A 19,455-nucleotide genomic window follows, 5' to 3' on the forward strand; every position below is an offset into this window, starting at 1 on the left:
GCTGGATTTTCTTTTGTGTGTGATATTTCTGCTTCATGTGGAAAGTAACATTTTGGAGGTTCCTTGGCATAACTTGTGTGGAGTATGATTTAAACACCTCACAATATTGACCAGCTGTTCTGGATGGGAGTAATTATAATAGAAAAGGTTTTATGGAGGAAAAGACAGTTATTGCACCAGGTTGGTAACATGTACATAATAATCTGCAAGCAGTGAGAGATTGACTGTTAAAGGGCAAAAACATTAAGTGATGTTAGAACTGAACTCGATGGTTCTGTTTGTATTTTCTCCTTTCTTAACCTAAAAGAAATAACATTTTGGAATGGTTCTCTACACAAGTTTTATTTTCTAAAACACAGGCTTTTCTTTTGATATTTATATGGGATTAATTCCACTCTCTAAAACTACTTTTAACTCTTTGCTGCTGCATAAATGCATGATATGAAACTTCTCAGATGCCTTCATTCCTTTCTGCTTTTTTTTAAGGTCCTGGTAGTGGGTGTTTTAAAGCAGTTTAATGCCAGTAATGATGATGGAGTTGCATTTATTCTGGGAACTAAAAGTATCACGGAAGCAGGAGCAATCTCCTGGTTTCTTTGCTGGCTTGAGAACTGAAGGTGGTGCTATAGAAGAGTCGTGTAAAGCAAAGTCAGTTCAAACCCAGCATCCTTGAGGGATAGAGGGGGGTTCATTTAGTATTAAATGTAAAACAAATGTCATCATGTCCTAGAGAAAACATAGAACATTCTTTAATATTCAAAATCACTGAACCAAAGAAGTGTCTGAAATGAAATAGTTATGCATAAATACCTCCAGATTTTTATGAAAAGTTGCAACTATTTCCAAGGCTCAGTGAATTAAAACAGTTTAGGTCACTGTTAGGGCCACCAGCTGCAAAATGAAGACAACTGAAAAATGACCTAGTGATTGTATGAACATCCTTCCATATGTTTCTGGTTTATAATCAGAATTTTTTAAGGCTGAAGACATTACCTTTATTTCTTGCATTTCTGGAAAAGATAACATTTTGTCACTTTATTTTAAATTAATAAAGCGCATTGCAAAAATCATGCATAATATTAAACAGAAATCAAACTATGGTTAATAAATACAAATGATAACCAGAGTAACAGTGCTGTCTATTTACCCAGACCCCTCTGTTGAACACATGCTCTCCTGAGCTTTGGTATGTGATATCAGCTATATCCTGAAACAAAAGCCAACCTACTGCAATTTATTACAATTTCTTAGAATTTCTTCCAGAATTGGCATTACTTCCTTATGACAATACCATCATTTGTTGAGAGCTGTTACTATGTCCACAGGGACATTTGAACCAGGGTTCCAAGAATGGTTGGCTTTATCCATATTTTACTTCAGTGTTGCAGGCATTTGTTCCTTGTGTTGTTCATAGCATCTGCTTTACTCTCTGTGTTCATGGCTCATCTTCACATTTATCTGTTTTCCTTGTGTTCTACTTTTAGAATAGGGGAATTGATTTTTTTTTTTCTGTAGACGATGAATTAATGCAACAAATTACAAGGTTGTGTTCTAGTTATTTTCCTTTTTAATTAGGTTGTTAGAAATATAAATTTTGGGCAAAATAGTTAAAACATTAAAAATGTTTGTATTTGTGGAATTCCATAAATTGCAATAGTGTATACACAAATTGGCTTATAGCTGAATAGTTCACACTCTTGCAGCAGCACTGGAAAATGACAGGGAAAGCTCTTCAATGTGTACTTTTTTGGTTAAAAATATAGGATATTCCCCTTTCCTGCTTTTCAGGTAGGAAATGCCTATGCTTAATAGCTTACAACAATCAAGTTGGGCAACAAAGAAGGAAATGGATTTGTATTGTAAAAGTGGAATGTGAATGTGTTAAACTAAGTCAGAAAATGTGAACTGCAAAACATCTGTTTTCTATAAAAGAGCTTCTGTCCTCATCCACATAAATTTTATTATCAGAGTACTGAAGCAAAGTGTAAAAAATATTTATCAGGAAAAAGCAAAAAATATTTCCACTTTTTTTGGGCTAAAGAAAGAAATATAAAGAGTTAGATTAAACTACTTTTATTTCTCTTTCTTTTGATTTTTATAATAACTTCTGGTGGTTGGCACTTTACCTGAATTGCTCATGGAAATGCAGTTAAAACTCAGATCAAACTTTGTTTCTGTATTTTGTGACTGTGCTGTAAACAAACTCGTTAAGCTATTTCATTGTTAGGTTTTGCTGTTACTGTTGAAATAAATAGCAAGTTTAGTTCTTAGTTTATTATCCAATTTCATCCTTTAAAAACACTGTATATTTTGTAAGTAAGTAAACACTACTTATTTTGTAAGTATCAGAGCAAAAATGAAGCAACTATGTTTTACACTGTCTCAAGGCAGTGGTAGTGAGGAGCAGTACCAGCACATTGCCATGGCTCAGGATAGTCGCAACATATAACTGGTGTGGAATTAATAATAAAGGTTAGTGTACAATATCCTGTGTCCAGCAATGCTTATGAACAGATGCTTTGGGAAGACAAAGAATAGAACAATGATGTATGATCCTTGTCTCTATTCTGTCTTCAAATGTTATTCCACTCTCCAACTATTTTCAGCTCAGCACTTTTGTACCTACTGTATTTTGTTTAACAATCTTTAATGGATCTCGTCCAAGAAACACAATTACTGGTTGTGTCTTTTCTCAACACCATGTCTAAAATTGCTGCTGCGTCTACTGTGTCCTTGAGTACATGGGACATATGAGCTTCATTTGATAGCTCCTTCCCTTGTGCTGGAGCAGATCCCCAGACCCTTGCTGTCAATGCAACTCATAATTTTGTGGTATCTTCTGTATCCCCCTCTCTTTGCTGAGCCCTAGTGCATTCCATGTTGTTGATATAGAAGCCAATCCTTACCTTGGGTGACCTTGCTCTAATCCTTTTCCAGTACCAGCTACCTGAGGCTTTGGAAATCAATACTGCATTTAATGTCTAGGTGAGCCACAGATTTATGTTAGTGTCTTGATGTCTCTTGTTTTCCATTTGTCTCTAGTTACTCTCTACATTTGAGTTTTCTTTCTGTGACTCCTGGACACTGAGCAGATTTATGTTACTGTCTTGATGTCTCTTGTTTTCCATTTGTCTCTAGTTACTCTCTACATTTGAGTTTCCTTTTTGTGACTCCTGGGCACTGAGCCAGTGTTTTCACTGAACTCCTATTGCTACTGAACCACTTCTGAGTCTCACTCCCTGAGTGATGTTGGTGAGGTCATCCTTCATTAATTTTAATGTGGAACTAAGCTCATTATTTCCATGGACATCACTTCTCATTTAACTGTGATGAGCTCCACTGGCTGTTTTAGCATCCTGAGGACTTTTGCAGCCATTCTCTAGCAATACTTAGCACTCATTGTTGGCATCTCACTTCTCAGCCTGGTTTGTCTGTCTCTTGCTAGCATTTTAAATGGAATGAATTCCAGCACAGGCTCTCTGCAAAGTTCCCACCAGTGGGATCCCCTCCACAGCAAGAACTGACCATTTATTCTTAGTCTGTTTCTCATACTTAATTTGATTTTTGTTTGTAATGTTGCCTTTTAATCTGTGGCAACTTAATTTCCTTAAAACCTTTAGGAATTTTTGTAGGCTGTTTAGACCAGGATCTCCCTTTTCTATGTCCTTCATGATTCCCTCAGAGAATTCCAAGATACTTGGAAGGCAAAACATCATGACTTTAACAGACAGCATCCCCTGTGTTGCCAGAGCAAATTTCACTCAGCTAGATTCCATTAATCCAGTACTTTATTATAATTCTAATTTCTCTAAGGCTACCAAGTCTTTAGTTCTCTGTCCACTGTAAAAGCCTTTTTCGAATAAGTGTCTTATGTGCTACAGATTATATGATAATTGAAAGAAAAGTGAGTTATACTAGTTCTGCTTGTAATACAAATTTCATGTTCCACCTGAATGAGTCAAATACAACAAGACAGCTCTGAAGTTTTCAATAATTTCCAGTTTGACTTTGAGAAATGTATATAATGTCAATTTTTTGACTTCTACTTTAAAGGTAAAGCTAAGCTTTGTTTCATAAATGGCTTGAAAAAGCAGAAAGTTTGTGATAAAAGATGTAATATTCATACTACAGAAGGATAGTGTTCTTTTATTTTTGAAGCTGAGCAAGCCTTTCATAAAAGCCTTATTTTAGATCTGCATTTTGTGCACCATTCACTTAAAATCTGACATAGTTGAAAGGTTAATATACTACGTGTATATATTAATAAAGCAATAAAGTTATAGATATATCTAAGTTCTTATATGTACTGTACATAAATGATATTGAGTACTTAAGGAATGAATACATGCATGTCTTCCTTTTTCAGAAACCGAGGTGTTTGAGGGTGATAAACATTAATAACTTTTTTTTAAAAAAGCAGACATTCTGTAGTGCTGTGAATTTGTGAGGTGACCACAAAATAGTTTGCTATGAATACTGGATCTGCTCAAAATGCAAATAAGAAAAAGGGGAAGGAGAGAGGAGCAGATTTCTTGAGTTAGTTGGCTGAAGATCCACAAATTAATAACAATAGAATAAATTTTCTACCCACAAATTCTTACAACCAGTTGTCCTTAAAGTCTGTATATATTCTTAAAGTTTATATTCATAGCCTTATAAATCTTTCTCTTAAAAAGAAGCAGTTAAGTATTTTCATTTTCTTAATATTTCAGTTGATACATCAGAAACCATAAATATTATTATGGGCCTAAAAAAAAACCCTGAAATTATAAGAGAAAAAATGAAACCTGCCTAGCTTTTCAAATTCTAATAGAAATCTGATTACATTGTACTTTAAGTGTAGGACAACTAAAAAGATTACATAAAATTATGCAAAGTTGGAAGTATAATGTATGGCTCTATCACTTGCAAAAATTTGATTTTGCTGTTGAAAACAGGGATTTTTTTCCTCACAGCTAGTAAGGCTCTATCAAGGAAAAAGTGCTGAAAAACAAAGAAGTGATTAAAAAAGGCAATATGGTGCTCTATAGTGTTATCTTCCCCCGTAGTTATCTGGATCTCTTTCTAGGCGTAAGATTAAAAAAAAAAATTGCATAGCTCCAAGTTTTCTTCAGGTTACTTAAAGCAGTGTTAATTGTACTTTGAAGCACAATACAACTAATTGGTATTAGCTGTACAGAGGGATAAATTAATAGTTTAAAATAACTGCAAATGCTTTTCATTGTATCTGTCCTACTTGATTAATAATTCTAAATGCAAAGATTACATTACATTTCTATGTGTCTTCTAAAATAGTATGGGCTGAAACATAGGGGAAATATAAATGCTAATGGTTCAGTTGTGTTAATGAACATGCTTTTCCCTAGATCCCAGCAGCTTGGTGAAAAATTGTTTATTGCCTGGGTTAGTAATAAGCTGAAATCTCCTTAAAAGGATTGTGATAATTAAAGGACAGCCAAAGAAGTGAGTATTATAATACAGCTTGTCAGGACACTTGGAACATAATATGGGGAAGGTTTGAAGTTCCATATTTGTGATGTCCTCATCCAGTTAGAAACTGGAAGAAGTAGTATCTGTATTTTTGGGAAATGTGGAGGAATTCACTCTGTTGTCCTTTTCTCTAGAGCATCTCTTCGCTATTGCTGTCAGCAGTAGCATATAGTGCTGGATGGATTTTTGGCCTTAATCACTTGTTCCTATTGAATTATGACACTGATTTGTATTTTAGTCATTTTGCAATTGGATCACTTTAGTACAGAGAAGCTTTTCAAGTCAATTTTCTTTCACTTTGGTTGCTCACCCAAAGGTGAGCCTATCATCAACCCAGGTAATGTGTCAGACCTTTATCTAATGCTCAGGAGAGGTCTTTGTTCCTCATGTTGTTTTTTACTACACCAATAATAGGACATTTACCTACTTAAAACTCATATCTCCATTTTATACATGCATCTTGAATATCCCAAACTGCCCAGCTGTTCTAGAATAGATACGAATAACCCAGACTAATGAGAAGTTTCCATATATACTTATTAACAATGATTACTTCAGTGATAGTAAGGATGAAAATAGCTGTCTTCTGCTTCATGATTTTCTTCAGTTTCTTGATTGAGCGTTTCGTGATTGTCTTCTGCTTCCTGGAATTCCTCTGGTGTTAGAAACCGCCGGAACACCGGTGTTCTGAGCTGACTTGGCCTGCTGACAGTGACATTTTGCTCTCCATAATAAATGGTTCTGATAAGAGGGAAGCAGAAGAAAGCATAAGTGCTGATGGGGCTTGTGAGCTTGTTCTGGTCCACTCGTATGTAGGTTAACTGCTTGATGTTCAGTGGATCCATAGTTGGACACATCACAGTAACATTGATATCTGTAAGAGAGCAAAAAACATTAATTAAAATGCAAAAAGTGGTTATGCTTTAGACCTATTGCAAAAGTAAAACTTAGGTTTTGAAATTTAAAATGGAAAATGTTTTCATGGTACATAGTAATACAACCCTTTGCTATTTTTAAATCAGTTTTGTAATTGACAATGGTACCAGTTTGGGGGCTTACAAAATATAAGGTTGTGAGGTAAGGGATTTGTAATGACTGTTTAATGAGAATGAAATATTTTCATAATTCCTTTTCTCTGCGTGTTTTTATCAGTTGCTAAATTAGAAGCGATTTTCAAAAAATTTTAGCTGTTACATGAGAAACTTGTATTAACTTTTACAAAGAACTGTGAATTAGAGGACACCTTCAAAAATAAAATCTTCTCTAATTTCAAATTGGTCTCAAGTGACTGAGGATGTGTTTATATTGCATTCCAGAGAATATAGGATGATATTCTCCCCATACTCCTCTCACAACCAGTACCAAAATCCACTAAGTTTATTGCTTTTTACAAAGTTTAGCCATCAACCTACTTTCAATTTCATTGCCTTCAATGTACAAATGCTGCAAACTTCTTGGAATATAGAAGACTTGTTTCAATTTGTTATGTCCAAGATTAAGTTCTAGAAGATTGGGTAGATTAAAGGTGTTGTGTGGAATGTCCTGCAGGTTATTGTGGGACATTCTTAGAGCAATGATGTGAGGAAGTCTGTGGAAATAGTTTTCTGGAATATGAGAAATGGAGTTATTTTCAAGAGAAAGATGCCGAAGTGATGGTGGCAGGTCAGGAGGCATTGTCTGTAATTTGTTGTTGCATAAGTTGAGCTGCATTAAATTTTTCATGTTTGAGAAGGGTTTGTCTTTGAATACTGAGTCATCAAGTAAGTTACTGCAAAGGTCAAGCGTGGTCATGTTGGGCAAGCCTTCCAATGCATTTCCAGGTAACCGGGAAATTTTATTGAAACCAAGGAGGAGTCTCTCTAGAGAGTTGGGCAGAGGGAATGGAAATTCTTCTAATTCATTATGTTGTAAATGGAGTTGCACTAAGTGTGAAAGTTTGGCAAAAACACCATGGCCAATCATATGGAATTTTATATTGTTGTAGCTGAGATTAATTTCCCTTATGAAGGTAACATTAGTGAATGGTCCTGTAGGCACAGCTTCAATGTTGTTGTTTTGCAGATAAAGTTGTTGGACGTGACTGGGAATGTTTGGTATTGTCTTGAGTTTCCGGTGGTCGCAGTACATGGATAAGGGAAAAGCTGGTGGACAAAAGCATTCTTTGGCACACTCAACTGGAAAAGGAAAACGAGGAACTTCAGCTTGGGCGTTTGGGTTAAAATAATATGGAAGTTGATGATCTGGCTCCCCACCATATTCATCCTCAAAATCATAGTCTTCATACTGACAAAAGACCAAAGCAGCCCTGAGGAGGTGGAGGATCAATACGTGGCTCAGAATCCCCATAATTAAATTGATAGGTTGTGACCTGTTGATGAGAAGAAAAGTTGTTTTATATAGTTGTAAATAATATAGAAGTTTTAAGTAGGAGCAACATATAATGAAGCAGAATATTGCCTTTTTTTAGCAACACTGTCTGTGACATTACTAAGAAACCCAAGTTTTGATCTGTACCTTTCATGTAAAAAACAAACCAATTTACTGTCCTTGAAGTAAACAGAGGTTTCTGGTCTGATTTCAGGCAAGGAACAGCTGTCTATCTGTGCTGTGCTTGGTACTGAAGGGTACCATAACAGTATTGTTTCTATAAAAAGAACATTGAAATAGATTACTTGGAAATATTGTATGTTAAGTAGAATAGAAATTTATGTGGCTTTGCAAATTGTATGTTCTGTGGCATTTTTTGTTGTTTTTTTTTATTTTCCACAAAACATGACTGACTTAGTACTGTATTAAGGATGATGTGATTTTTCTGTTCCTATAATTTATTTAAAGCCAGTACAATTCAACCATCGTGCATTGCACATGGTATAAAATCTTTAGTCGTATGTTTACTTTGTGATCTGCTTCTGTAATCATATGTTCTTTATAGATGTGAATTAATTTACCTTCCAAATACCCTTCTGATGTGAAATCCTGTTCCTGTGAAAGGCAAATCATTTTGTAGGTCAAATTTCTGATGCTCAAAGCCAGTCTAACCTTTTAGATTACTTTACGCAGTTAAAGGAACCTTGTTACTTGGTGGAATAAGAGTTGTGAATCATGTCAAGCTGTTCAATTTAAGCAACAATGAGTCAAAATGTTACATTGCAGATCAAACCACAGAAGTCATGGAAAAATTTAAGAGACTTTGCTCAGTATACCCTGAAGCAGAAAGAGAAAAGCAGTTATTCTCTTTTTTTTTTTCATATATGTTTTGTACCCAAGGGACCCTTTGTCAATATTTGTTTACTGAACACTCTCAGTAACAAAGGAGGAGAGACAAGTAGTCATTTCTGGTGATTCCTAGCAGTGATTACCTAATGTGTGATGTATTCTATGAACTGAACAGGAAAGAGAGAATTCTAAGAAGAAAAGTAGTAACAAACTATTGGAATTTGAGGCATCCTTGCAGTTGTGCTGTGTGACACAGCCTGTGTGTGCCAGTGGCTGGGTGTCACCATGTGGTATTGCCTAACCTGCATATCTAACTTTGCATTTGAATGCAGTCGAGTTTCTTAACTGATGAAAACTTTAAAACTAGGTTTGACTGGAGTCAGAAACTCCTCTCCAGGTAGGTCCTTTCCCCAGCAAAGCCAGGGACTCCATATCCCTGCAGCACTGTGGGATATCCAAGCTAATTAAGTAATTAGCAGAGACAGAGCAGCCTTGCACCACAGTGCTGCATAAATGCATTGTGCTGGGTTGAGAAGGAATTCTGCACCTCAGGAGGAATTCACTGGGTTTCACATTTCAGGCAGTGTATATCAGAATATCTTCTAGTCAGTCCAGTTGGTGTCTATCTAAAATCTGTTTCTAACTCCCATTACTGTTTCTAACTCCCATTAGTTTTGTGGAACAGATCCCAGTCTGTCCCCCTTGCTTATTTCATGCTCTTTGTTTCCTTTTGATTCATCCCTCTTCAGTTGTAGTCCAGAACTTGAGCTTCGCCTTCTGGTTCTCTTCTCTCAGCACTTCTACTCCATGTCACAAAACTTCCAGTTAATAATTTTTGTTCTTGGTGCCACAGTTGACCTTAGAAACCAGGAGGGACAACTCAGTAAGTCTTCTCACTTTGAGGAATAAGGTCGTTGTGGGATTGATCTACTTGCCATGTGGACTATGTGAAGAGAGCTCCCATCATATCAGATTAAATGATAAATAAGAAGTAATATGTGCCAAAGTTTCCCACAGGTTTAATGGAGAGGAGGAGCTGGTTTTAGGGAGACATTTTGATACTTTGGCTGTAGCTGAGTATCTTACTGGTAGAATAGTAACTGTCCTGCCAGGCTTGCAGGTTGTATCTCAAAACACTGAGACACTGACACCTCTTCATGAAATATTTCTAAGAATTTAACTAGCTTTAAAACACTTATGTCAGGTGAAACTTGATAACAGGAAATGCAGGTCAAATGCACAATATGATAAAACACATAATTACAAAGTTGAAAAACAATAAAAATCTTAGAAGCTTGATTCTTTACCATCTGTAATCAAGTCAGAGCTCAGTAATTGTGTTTTCAAGCAGTTTACTTGCTGAAAGCTAAATATTATATAACATGCATGAATCACTCTTCACTGAAAAATAACACAATCAGTTCATTTTATTCCTGCTTACCAAGAAAACTTACTCTTTGGAAGTCTGAGAAGTTCAAGTTGTAGAGGGCAGCAAGTTCTTGTGTTGGTGAAATCATCTAAGACATAGCCTACCCCAGCTGAAGGAACAAAAGGTCTGTCTAAGCCATATTTTGTGGTAAGGAGCCTTGTGGGAAGGCAACACAAAATAACAGCCTTGTGGCCCCTTTTCTGATTTGCCAGTAAAATTAAAAAAACTGCTTTGTGCCACATCATCACTTGCTGTAGATGCTGTGTCATAAGGCTGTGAAGCAATTTCTCCTTTTGTTCAAATCTCTTCAATACAATTGGCAGGATTCTTTCAGTTACCAACTCCCATTAAAAAAAAAAAAAAGAGAATAAGGCTTCAGAAATTATTACAGAGGTTATTAGTTCATCATGTGGGTTCAGCTGCAGTGATTCAGTTCTGTGAAGGGTTTGTCCTCTGAGGACGAAGTTAAGAACAGTAAAAAAATTAACCTTACCAAAATCAAAGGGAAGCATGTGCTATAAATAAGTTCTTATACCTCTTCCTTATTTTCCCCCCTACAATGTCTATGTCCTGTCTCCTTCCTGGAGAGGATTTATTCTATATGGTGCTGTCGGTGTGGTGGTGTTAAAGTTGAGCATTCACAGTAACTTTCCAACATCTTTTTTGCTAAGTTGCATAAAGAGAGCATAAATCTTGTGCAAAGGATAATTATGACATGAAACATAAACCATTTTACTCAAGAAAAATATTTATCTTAGGTTTTAAGATGAATAAAGGAAAGAAGGTACAGTTATCTGTCCCTGCTGCTATATGATACTTAAATACCTGTGATATATGCAAACAATTGAGAAAATGGAAAAAAAAAATTTTAAGTGATTTAAGTGTATGATTTATCCAAAGCATTTAATTATGCTTTTGGCTTGGTAAAAGAATTACTTTTTTTCAAAATCTGTTGACAAGGAAGAATCTGGTTCTTAAAAATTCTTCTTAAAAAGTGCCTTGGAAGTATCATAATTGTTTTTTAAATGCAGTAGTTTACGCTTTTTGTCTTTGAGCTTCATGATGCTGATTATTTGCTCAGCCTTTACAAGTTTCTTCTGTAATATTGAGGACAACTATATTTTTAAGGTGATAAATAATACGTAATTCTAACATTTGGGGTACAAAGAAAAGCACCAGAAGTCATGACTGAAGCGATATTGTAGGAGTTGGCAATACTAGAAATAAACTAAAGCAGTCATATATTTATGTAGGAAATGCAGAATACAAGGGAGAAGTTGAAAGAGAGAAATTAAAACCTCATAGTTTTTGATTAATGGTGCCACAAATAGTTGAATAGCTACATTGTACTGCTAAATCAAAACCAGTAATTATTTTTTTCTTAAATAGTTAACAGAATACATACACAGTGAGAGATTAAAAAAGCCCCACCAAGTTTATGACCAGTTAGTAAAATATGACTAGCTGCTACAAAGTTTGGGTATTTTTTAAGCACAAGACAAAGAACATGGCACATATTTTTTGGCTAGTAACAGTTACAAGTAAAACATACATAATTTTTTTTTTTGTTGAAAGATAAAAATTAGAGTTCCAGTTTCATACCTGATATTTTTGTATTGTTTTCTACTACTGATTGTGTCCCAAAGTCTCTTAAGCTCTTAGGAGAACTAAAATATCATGATGAATTTAAAAATCCATGGTGGTTGGACAGGAGTCTGTCCTTTGAAAAATTGTGGTAGGGCTCTTGATTCAAAGCATATTGAGCTTCAGAGGCTCATGCAGCTCTACTCATGGAATATATTAAGACTCAGTTCCTGTTTTGTTGCAAGAGCTGTTTTGGAGACAAGTCTATGCTTTGTGATCTTGGTCGAATTGTGTGGTTTGATCTTCATTTTCATTTGTGGTGTGGCAGGAGTTTCCTTACAAGGCAGATAATGAGGGGATTAAATTTAGCATCCTTCATGTAAGACTTCTTGTTTCAAAGGCTGTGAAAATGTATTGAATTTTCAGCATGCTGTGTTTTTTAGTTTTAAGAATGCTTTGGAAGGAATTCTTTTTAATGTTGATTTGTAAATTTTTTTTGTAATTTTACTTGTGCAGTGATGCAAAGTGAGATGTATGGCGAGCTAGAAGTCTGAGTTGGCTTCAAGCTGATTTATTTTCCTTAGCTAAACTGGATGGATCCTTTTCATCAATTAAAATCTTTGGAATTTCACCATCTCCATTAACTGGATTCAACTTATTAGGCTTGTCAGCTTTTCCCATTTTGTTTCTGAGATGAAGACACAAGAAAGCCTGTCCTATTATTTTATTAATTTAGGCAGTTTTAGCTAGTTGAGTATGGCCTACTGAAAACATTTTAAATTTCCAAATTTTAGCTAAAATGTTCTTGAAATAAGGTAGAAACGATCACCAGTGGTCTTGAGGTGAATGGTCCTGATAAATAAGAAGGTATAAATTACTTTCAATTATTTGGCCTTTTCCTTATATTAACTGTCTAACTGTAAAAGATTCTTAGGTTTCTTTGTGTTTGGTGGGTTTTCCTTGGTGAGTGTTTTTTCCTTTCCCTCCAAAATTTATAATGGTCCTTATGAAGTAAAAAGGGGGAAAAAAGTGCATTTGTTTATAGAGTGTTTAGGGAACTCAAATGAAGCCAAACTGGGGAAGTTAGACCTGAGGGCTGTGTTGGAAACATGATCTTAATTGATTGGCAAAGGTCTGGCCCTGCTATCAGATGTCTGAAAAGGCCTCAAGCTCAAAATTTTAAAATCCTCAGTTGACTTCAAAAAAGTTGAAGGAATTCTGTGGTTTAGATAAGAATTAGTGATATTTGTTCCTGTGAGTGAGGGCACAGTAAAAAAGGGAGTGCATAGTCAGATATAACAAGGAACTTAAGACTGTAATTTGGTTCCTTGTAAAGCCTGTGGGTAGGAAACAGTTGTAGGCAATGTCATTGAGGCTGGGCTGCACTTCAAAGTCACAGTGTAGGCACAGAAGCTCTTGGCATCCCAATTTTCAGGTCTTAACTGGCAGCCCAGCACTGTCAGCAGCCACCTGCAGCCTCTGTGAATTCCATGATGATCTGCAAAGGCGCTTCTTACCTGTGCTCACCTTTGGCAGAGCTGAATGAACACTGGGGCTGTAGTGGCTGATGGATTTATTTATCCTGTGCCAGAAGTCCTCCGAAAAGTCACTGACTGTAGTGTAGAGCTCAGCAAATTGAGATGCTGAAAGTCTTGTTCTTGCAGAGCCTCCAGCCCAGCCTGAGCCCTCACAGGCTTTGGTGGTGTTCTGCTCTTCATGGGATGGAAAGTAATTCCAGGAGAGTGTCCCTGTGGGAACGTGTGATTTTAAAGGTTATGGAAAAGGGGCCATCAAATCATATCAACAGAGCTGAGACAAGGCCTAATCTGTTTGAAAAAGCAAAGGAGGACAGAGCTATGCCCTGTGTGGGGCTTTCTGTTGCCTCTGACCTGAACCTTGTTGTGTGGTCCCTATTTATTTCCCATTTAGTAGGTGGTATTATGATATCCAAACTCTGGCAATCCACATCTTTTGCAGCCTATTTTCAATGTTTTGCTTTGTTTGGCTAAGAGCTCCTGGGAAGAACATGTTGAGCAACTGAAAACAGTTGAGCTTATTGACCATGTAGCATGGGAATTAATTATAATCTCATAGGAAATTATTGAGTAACTTCTACTAATGAACAGTGAAACAGTGAATTTTTAGGGCTGAATTCACTAGAAGCATCTATGCATTTAGAAGCAATACATTAGGAAGCTCTGGTCTCATTAGATAATTGGTTACACTTGTGCATAAAATGTGCAAGGCACAATTGGTACTGCAAAAGCCAAGTATCAAGTTTCCTGGCATGTTCAAATTTATAATATGTGAGGGTTATAACAGTAGCAATTTATGGTAGTGGATAGTTGACTTTAAAGGACTGACAGAAGAAGAGGGATGTAACATTTTTTCTGAATATATTGCTGTATTAGAAACCTTAGAAGGATTTAATAGTATATTTGCTATGTTTTTTTTTAAATAGATGGATTTTACTTTCTACAGTAGAGGCATCTAAATAGGATTGTACTCATGTAGTGTTTCTACTAACACAGTAACAAGTAGTCATAAACAATTTACTCTGGAATAATAAAACAAGTTGAAAATTGATGTAAGCAATATTATCTGTAGCAAGTAGTGTCTGGTTACTCTAAAATACCCTGAATTGTATGAAATTATATATCTCTGCTGAGGAGAATCACTGTTGTCAGCTGACACTTGTGTTTTTTAGTAATTGAGTAGCTTGTTTAATAAATATGCTTTGTGTTATACTCTGTATTTTTATACAGCCTGCTTTGGTTGTTCCAAGATGACTTTGGGCTGTGCTTTTCTCCCATGTGGAGTTCTGGGAATATTTGTCTGGTTTTGCAGGTATATTCATTTTCTTGAGGCAGTATTAGCAGTTGGACCTCCAACTTTAACAGAGCCTTTAGTTTGCTTGATTTGTGTCTTATATAAAATTATATAAATTATCTCAGTATATGACAGGTGTCTTGCACTCACTTATAAACATTGTAAATAAAAGAACACAGTATTCTGGAAGGGGAGGAAAGTGAGGAAGGTAATGGAGCTGAGTGTCTATTCCAAAGCAGGCACGTCTCATTTATTTTGAGCGGAACTGCTGATTTAGTGCCCTAAAGTGGTAAATGTCTAAAAGAGATCATGTGAATTCTACCATAATAATTTATATTACTACCTTATTCATTAACTTGTTTCAATCATTTATAGCTAAGGACTTCCTGCAATTTTGGTTAAAGAGTTAGAAAATGTGCTTGCAACTTCAGATTGTTCTCAGGTTTGTATCCAATCTGAAAATCATATGTTTATAAGCATTTTTAGGCACTTCCAGGCAAGGATAAAGAGTAGTTGTCTAAGTTATTTGCCAAAGCATTCCTGAATGATCATGAGTAGGAAAATGTTTTGCATTAGCAGAAATTTTCCCCTTATACGTGATGGAAAGTGCTTCCTATTTACACTTTGGAGTGTGTTTAAGGATGATGGTCTTTGATTTTACAGTGACTACAGAATGTGTTTCTTTTCTTAAATACCTATTACTCTAGAAATATTCAAACAAATACAACTGTCCAGCCTGGTGGTGCAGAGAGTTCTGCCAGGCAGCTGTTCAGCTCTCTCCTATAGTCTGGAAACTGAACATCAGCCTTAAAATGGTTTTTAATTTTTAGTATCCCTTCTGTATTAAAGGGAATAAATCCTCTCCTTTTAGTCAAACCTTGAAATGCTGGCACCACATTGCTTTATGGCCTGCAGTGCAGTTCTTATGCAGCCAGAATCTGTGACTTGGAAACTTTCACAGAAACACCAGGTGTTATTACACATCACTCTGTACCCTGGCATATTGTCTTACAAGGAAAGATATAATCTCTCTAACCTTTATTTCCTTTGGTTATTCTCCATTTTTATCTCCATTTTGTTTGAACTTTGTTTAATATTGACGGTCTGTTGGAAGCGATGCTCATGCTTGACATACAAAATAAATGTGTCTTTTGATTTATGGGAGTTAATCAAATCAAAAAGTGGTTTTGAATAATTTGTGAGTCACAGCTCCTCCTTGGCAGAGCTCGGGGGTGGGGGGTTTGGGTTATTTTGATCCAATCACTCTGGCTGGAAGTTGTTTCTTCTATTACCTGTTCTGGGATCCTTAAAAGGCCTTGCTGTGAAGACTTGAGCAAGGATCACACTGAAACCATTACTCAGAGAATCATAGAATGATGAAAGCTCATCCAGTTCCAGCCCCTGCCATGGGTAGGGCCCATCCACTATCCCAGGTTGCTTCAAGCCTTGTCCAGCCAGGCCTTGTGTACTGCCAGCGATGGGGCAGCCACAGCTTCTCTTTCCTTTTCATTAAGGTAGAAAAGTTGATCTTCCATGGTAATCTGGCAAGTGTGTCCTTGTTCTGTCTTGTGTTTAACACCTTCTCTTGTCTTGTCCTATTGCTTTTTGCAGAGTGGAGTAAATGCCCGAAGCTGTTTGTAGCCAAAATATAAACATCCATAACATTTTTGTTCTAAAAGAATCAATTACTAGAAAAATATTAACTGGGCCTTAGTAAGGGAATGGCATGAAATCGGTGCTTTGAGTGATTAAACTTTAACAGAACTGAGCTGATAATAGTAGCTCCCTTTAAAAGTGTCAGTTTTAATGCAAGACAGCTGTCCAGATCTCCCTTCACATCTTTGCCAAGCACTTGGCTTAATGCTGAAACTTCTAAATAAGTCTCTGTGTTGTGAAAGAAGCCCCAGAATGGGGACTGGGGTAGTTGTTTTGAACTGCTAATGACTGAACTAGATACTGGGTTTAGCCATGGTGAGATGTTTGAGGAAAGGTACCTTTTAGAAAAACAGAGTAGTGTCTTTACAAAGCAGTTGCACATCTGACAGATGTGTTTTCCATGCTCACATTTTCTTCTCTTCTCAGGTTCCTGTGCATTCTGATTTTGGGAGGGAACTGTTCAAGTGGGAAGCATACATTACCCTTTCTGTCCTAAGCACAAGGAACTAGAAGCAGTATAAATCCATAAAACACAGTGTTGCTAAGGCAAAGCATTCCTAAAACAGGAGTAATGAAATATTGCCTTACACATGTGTGCTCCAATGGAACGTGCTCAAGGAAAACGGCACCAAGAGTTGTAGTTAGTTTATGGTAAGAAACATTTTATATTTTTAAAATACTCACTTTATTAGTGTCTTTCTCATAAATAATAATACAGGGCTTTTGTAAAGGGTAACTACTTTTTTCCTTCTGTCTATTAAAGTGAATAAGAAGGATATTGAAGATTCGGTTTAGATCAGACTTAGTTTCTACTTTTCTGAAATAAAAGACTGTGGGTTTATAAATGCTAATTGTTAACTGTGGTCCTGAGAGGGGAAACAAGGGATCTCTTGGCATGTTGGTAAAGAAGGTGTTTTGGGGGGCTGGGTGTGATAATGATGGTATGAGGTTTGAAGTGTTTTCTTCCGTATGGCATCATGACAGACTTTATTTTCATATCAAATATCTCAAATTTACAGGCCACTGTACAGGAGCATAGTTTGTCAGAGAGATCGTTAACTGCCCAGGTTAGGTAGGTGCTTGCATGGAAAATAGTGCCTAAAAGTACCCTGATTCTTTCATCTCAAAATTCATCCCATTACGTGATGGTTCTGCTGGATTGTATTAAAGGACGGCATTATGCAGTCAGGGACGAAGGGGGTAAAATATTCTACTTTTGTACTGATGTTTAGTTTTGCTGTTTTTCTGAAAGTTATCTGGCTTTCTTTTTCTATGTTAGTAATTTTTTAAATGGAGTTAAGTCAAAAGTCTTTTTCCTTGTAAAATCTAATATCTAAGGACATGCAAGATACCAGTAATATTACTTTACAGGAGGGTAACATCTAAATAGAAACTGAATGTATTAGCTTAAACTATAAATGAAAAATATGCATTCCAAAAAGCCAAGTAAGCTTTCCTGAAGTTATTGATTTCTAGGTATTAATCACTAAATTTTTCTCAAACAAATAATGATTAAGCTGCATCACAGTATTGCTGCTGGAGAAATTAGTATACAGTTGCTTTTATTATTCTTGCAGGAATAATAGATTATTTTGTCACTTCCTGAATCTGGACATCTTCTCACAAGGTTAATATAAAAGTAGTTTCTTCGTGCTAAAAATTAGGCCCTTTTTACTGACTTGTGACTCCTTCATGCAGTCTCTTACTTGTTTCACCCTGGAAATGAAGATAGAGGTGACAGAAGGATAACAGTGACTGTATGTTCTTGTTGGCCTAAATAAGATATAACTGTTGGTAAAATAGTATTTTTTAGAATGGCAGGCCAGTTTTCTTTTCCACAAATGAGTTAACATGCTTTGTGAAGAGTGTTTCTGGAAGAAAAATGTTTTCATTGGTCTTTATGTCTGAACAGCTTTTGGAAATAACACCAGCTGAAGAATTAAGAGGCAAGTCCATACTTGTGTCTGTGACTTTCTCCCTCTCTGTCCCTCTGGAAGTTTTCCATCCTCTGGCAGCCTGACAGCTCAAGATTTTTTCCATTCTTAGCAGCAACTGTAACATCGTAACAGTTCCTGCAAATGTAATTGTGAGGGGAAACTGTTGATTTCAGTGTTTCTGCTTGATTCTGATAGAAACCTTTGTGCATGTGATGGGTAGCACATGTGGCATGAACCAGGTGTGTGAATCACTTCTCAAGGGACTCTCTGTACGTGTGGTTACTCTGGTGCATCCAGGCTTGTTAAATTCCCTGCTGCTGCAAAGGGAGTTTGAGGCAAGGCTTGGCTGCCTGGGGAAATGTGTGAGATTCTCATCAAAACTTGAGTCCTCAGTGCTGCTGTGCCAGAAATCTCATTGTCATCACATTTCCCCTGGACAGGGATTTGAGACAGGAAAGAGTTCATGCATAGAAAAACCTGTCTGTGAGGGGTTCCCACTACAACCACAGCAGCACAGTGGTTAAATCCAGAGCCTGACTGTTCACTTGGGTAGGAATGTTCATATTTTATATTAAAAACTGCAGCAAGGCAGCATGTTCCATTGAGCCAATCTTTTATTGACTCACATGGGCTTTGAGAAACATTCCAACTTGCTTCAAAATATTGATTAGTTTTGGAAGTCTCTTAAATATCGTGCAAGTCTGGTTTTGTTTATTTCATACATAACCTTTTCTTCCATCTCATGTGATTCACTGAGTATGAAGGGTAAATCTTGCATTTATCTTAGGAGATAATTTAGACTGTGGTATGTGATACGTGGCATTTGGAATTCAAGTCAGATTTTCATTTACTCCAGAACTTTTCCATATGTTTCCTATTAGCAGCTTTGTTCTCAAATCTTTAGTCTCCCCAGAAAGGAGGGAAAAATCCCAACACAAGCCTAAGAAGCAATGTTAAATTCTAAACATAGAGAATGAGGAAAAAAAAAAAAAGCCTTCAGAACACAATTTCATTATTTTTAGTTCAGTACTGCTTTTATTATTATGCTGCTGTTAAATTCTGATCAAAATGAAATTAAAACTTTAATGTTTATTTTGTCTGTTGCAATGTACCATAGTTTTTCTGGATAAATAGTGCACTATTTTAACTGGCAATTGAATGAATATGGAATGAGTATCTTCAAGAGATAACAGCAATTTCTTTTTAGGACATGGGTAAATGCTTCTTGTGTTTACATTAAATTATTCTAAAATTGCTTAACGGTAAAGTCATATCAGATTTTTCTATGCACAACTTGGTTTAGGTAGCTGAGAT

General features: G+C 36.2%; 2 protein-coding genes across 2 annotated transcripts in view; one reads left to right on the top strand and one right to left on the bottom strand.

Annotated features, from left to right (window-relative positions):
- CENPP (centromere protein P) overlaps nt 1-19,455 on the top strand; it is a 112,883-nt gene that overhangs the window by 28,187 nt on the left and 65,241 nt on the right. The window lies entirely within an intron of this gene.
- Nucleotides 5,997-10,387, bottom strand: OMD (osteomodulin). The gene is made up of 3 exons (XM_021529204.3): nt 10,161-10,387; nt 6,903-7,858; nt 5,997-6,364 (listed from the first exon to the last, which is right to left on the bottom strand). The coding sequence occupies exons 2-3, from the start codon at nt 7,834-7,836 to the stop codon at nt 6,045-6,047; spliced, it is 1,254 nt and encodes a 417-aa protein (XP_021384879.1). The 5' UTR covers nt 7,837-7,858; nt 10,161-10,387; the 3' UTR covers nt 5,997-6,044.

Source organism: Lonchura striata, chromosome 12 (genome assembly GCF_046129695.1).
Source record: "Lonchura striata isolate bLonStr1 chromosome 12, bLonStr1.mat, whole genome shotgun sequence".
In the NCBI taxonomy this organism is placed as follows: Eukaryota; Metazoa; Chordata; class Aves; order Passeriformes; family Estrildidae; genus Lonchura; species Lonchura striata.